Here is a 3,769-nt window from a genome sequence, read left to right as displayed (position 1 = left end):
TGAATACAGTACACACACACACACACACACACACACACACACACACACACAAAACCCATCAATCTCCTAGTGTGTGTCTGTGTGTGTGTGTGTGTGTTCTTTCTCCAATAAAACACATTAGATTTTTGTTAGAGTGGACAGCTTTCACATACAATTGTCTTCTTAAATTGGTAAATAGACAATTGGAATTTAGTTTTCAAGGAGTAAAAATGGTTTAGATCAGAATTTACATTAATTCAATGATATTTCTCTTCCTTCCTTTCTTTTTATTTTTATTTTTTTTTATTTTCATTTCTTCTTAATGTTTTTTTTTTTTTGCTTTTATATGCCGATTTTTTTTGTGTTTTTTTTTATGTTTCTAACCATCAAATTCCTCACAGATTGCTCAAACTATTATATTGGAGCCAACTCCCCACCACCACCACCTAAAACTCTCCTCTTCCTCCACCACCACCACCATTGTCTTCCATTTTATTTTGATTTGCCGACAACTGTTGTATTACATAATTATTTTCATGTATTTCTGACCCAGATTTCTTGCTAAATTATCTTTTCTAGAATATATTGTTGTTATTGTTGTTGTATTTGTTACGTTTGTTGTTGTTGCTGCTGCTATTCTTCATTGTTTGGTGTCTGTCTTTTTTATATTTTGTTTTTGCTTGTTTTTATTTGTTTCTGCTATTTTTTTTTCTTCTTCTTCTTCTTAATCTGAGGAACCGAAAAGTGATTTTGAGTTTCTGTAACATTTTATCATCTTCTTCTTCTTCTTCTTCTTCTTGCAGTATCCCTCCACTTCCACCTCCTCCTCCTCCTCGTAACTCCTTAGTTGTGGACGTTGTTATTACTTCTGCTGCCAGAATGCTTATTCTTCTCGTACTATTATGGCTAAACAGGAGAGATCACAAATGTTGGAAGAGTTTGTCCAAGAAACTGGCTTGGATCGAAGATTTGCTCAGAATGTCTTGCAAGGTAGATGTTTGGAAACGCTTTCTACAATTCTTCTCTACGATTAACCTTTCCCATTAAATACTTTTTTTTTTGCATTCTAGTAATTGTTTTTGTTTCATTTTATTCTATACTAAAATGCTGAGATTCTTGAAAATTCCTGATGTCTTACTTTAGCCATTTTCATGCTGACCCACTCGAGGCTACCCCTAATTTTTTGATTCAAATTCTCTGTCTTATAGTGATCTAATTTAAAATCTTCCATCAAAATTTCATGTTAATTTATATTCCAAAAACCAGATTATTAATGACTAGCTTCAAAGCTGCACACCCTGCGGACTTTTAAGCTAACTCCTGCGGATGTCTAATTGGGCCCGTGGCCCAAGACTAAAGACAGCTAAACAGCATGACTATAATACATCTATAATGACTATATGCACTGGTGGTGTTTGATCAGAGGTTAAGGACGGATGGGAATTAATTCTGTAATGCAATCATTCTATTGTTCCAGTTCAAAGTTGAATTCCAACGGTTGGCCAATTTGTCCCAAAGTTCTTATTTCCACATAAAATTAACAAAGCGAATATCATTTATCTTCTCCTTCATCTCTCATGTCATCTGACAAAAGTCAGCCCAAGATGGCGGGAATCAGCCAAGCTTTACTTGCTAGAAATAGCAACCAAAATGCTTTTAAATCGGATTCCGATGCTGGATGTTCACGAACCAAATGGACAGATTTTCAATCCTGGGATCATTCTGATTCCAAAAAGGTATAATATGTCTATGTAGAGCAAATGTAGACTGAGTTACAGGGGTCCCAGACGGACAGACAGAATTCTGCTTTTCTTATTATAGATAAAGTTATTTAATAAATTCTTCATGTTTTTCAAAACGAATTGAAACAAGTGTGGTTTATTTCCACAGAAATATGGTAAGAAAAGGGTTGACATGATCCAAATTAAAACCATCATGTTAATTGATCTTCCAAGCAGATCAATAATAAGTAATTGTACTAAATTCTTTGTTGTTTTCAAAATGAATTGAAACAAGTACAGTGCATTTCAACAGAAGAATGGTAACAAGAATTAAAGTGATCTAAAAGCTTCCATCAAAATTCCATGTTAATTTATGTTATTCTAGTCAATTCTTCAATATACACAAAAGGTGTATATTTCAACAGAAAATATAGTATTGAACAGGTTAATTCCTCAAACCCCATTCACCCAGCCCACTTGTCTCTCCACCCCTCATCACCCTTGTTGTGTCCAACCACCCCACTGCCGACCTTTGCCCTTTTCTCCCCAGGACATCCTTCCTTTGGAATTTTCTTCCTGGTCATCTCTTTTCTGCTGGTGTTGACCAGCAGCTGTTTAACCCTTTAGCATTGAAACTAGCCACATCTGACCAAAATGTGGCACGTAAATAGCACCATTTGAGCGTGATCGTTACCAGCGTCGCCTTCCTGGCACTTGGGCACGTGAAAAGACATTCGAGCAAGTTCATTGCCAGTGCCCCTGGACTGGCTCCCGTGCAGGTGGCACGTAAAATACACCATTTCAAGCATGGCCGTTGCCAGTAGCGCGTGACTGGCCCTCGTGCCGGCGGCACGTAAAAGCACCCACTACACTCTCGGAGTGGTTGGCGTTTAGGAAGGGCATTCAGCTGTAGAAACTCTGCCAAATCAGATTGGAGCCTGGTGTCGCCTCCTGGTCCACCAGTCCTCAGTCAAATCGTCCAACCCATGCTAGCATGGAAAACGGACGTTAAACGATGATATATATATATATATATATATATATATATACACACACACACACACACACACACACACACATCACTATCTATTCACATTAGACAGACGTATCTGTACATAGACTCGCATCTGGTGCATATGTACATTCATATATATCTATACACATACATATGCATGGCACCATCTTTGCACATGTGTACACACACACAAACACACACACACACACATATTCATACACTTATGTCCACTGACACATACACATTGATATTTATGTAAATGTGTGTGTTTGTGCACATCGCCATCTTTCTACACACAAATAAACACACACACACACACACACACTCAGCATCAATTCCCTTGTGTGCCTCTCTATGTACTGTACCAACATTATGAAGAGTTCATATAATTAAGATCATCAGTGTTTTGGGGCTAATTAACATCATATTTAGAAATTAACCTTTTTTTTTTTTTTGTTTTTTTAACACTACTTACAACCAGATTTAGATCCTCTGATGGGAAAATTACATACAGGAATAAAAGAGATGACGATAGAGAAATGTAGCACTGATATTTGCAAAGCAAGTGTTTTTATCTCTAAAGATGGCGTTACTAGTCTGATGTACGATGATGAGCTTATTTAGAACAACTTATGACATTTAGTTGTGATCTATCTCAGAAGATGTGACATATCTTCATGGCTGTGTCATTGGAGAATAAATATGTTGTTATGTTTGTTTTCTCTGTCTTCTGGAAAAAAAAAATGGAAAGTTAGGTATCTGCTTTCAAAAGATCTGTTTGTCCTTCATCATCATTATTGCTACCTCCACTGCCATCATCATCATCACCACCATTGTCCTCATTACTATCACAACCATTATTACCTCCTCTATGATTCTGAACAGCCTGATGCCTCTCTTCCTTCCCTCTCCTTTCCCCCTCTCCCTTAGGTCCCATCCATTACCCACAAACAACATGATATATATATATATATATATATATATATATATTTGTGTGTGTGTGTGTATAACTATATATAAATATGTATATATATATATATATCATCATCATTTA

General features: G+C 36.5%; 1 protein-coding gene across 1 annotated transcript in view; it reads left to right on the top strand.

Annotated features, from left to right (window-relative positions):
* The first annotated feature begins 765 nt into the window (after positions 1-765).
* Positions 766-3,769, top strand: part of LOC106883172 (uncharacterized) — a 59,320-nt gene continuing 56,316 nt past the window's right edge. The window contains exon 1 of the mRNA XM_052975769.1: positions 766-969. Coding sequence (XP_052831729.1) covers positions 882-969 — 88 coding nt within the window. The 5' untranslated portion in view covers positions 766-881. The remainder of the gene's footprint in view (positions 970-3,769) is intronic.

Source organism: Octopus bimaculoides, chromosome 22 (genome assembly GCF_001194135.2).
Source record: "Octopus bimaculoides isolate UCB-OBI-ISO-001 chromosome 22, ASM119413v2, whole genome shotgun sequence".
Classification (NCBI taxonomy): Eukaryota; Metazoa; Mollusca; class Cephalopoda; order Octopoda; family Octopodidae; genus Octopus; species Octopus bimaculoides.
This window is presented reverse-complemented; position numbering and strand designations above follow the sequence as displayed.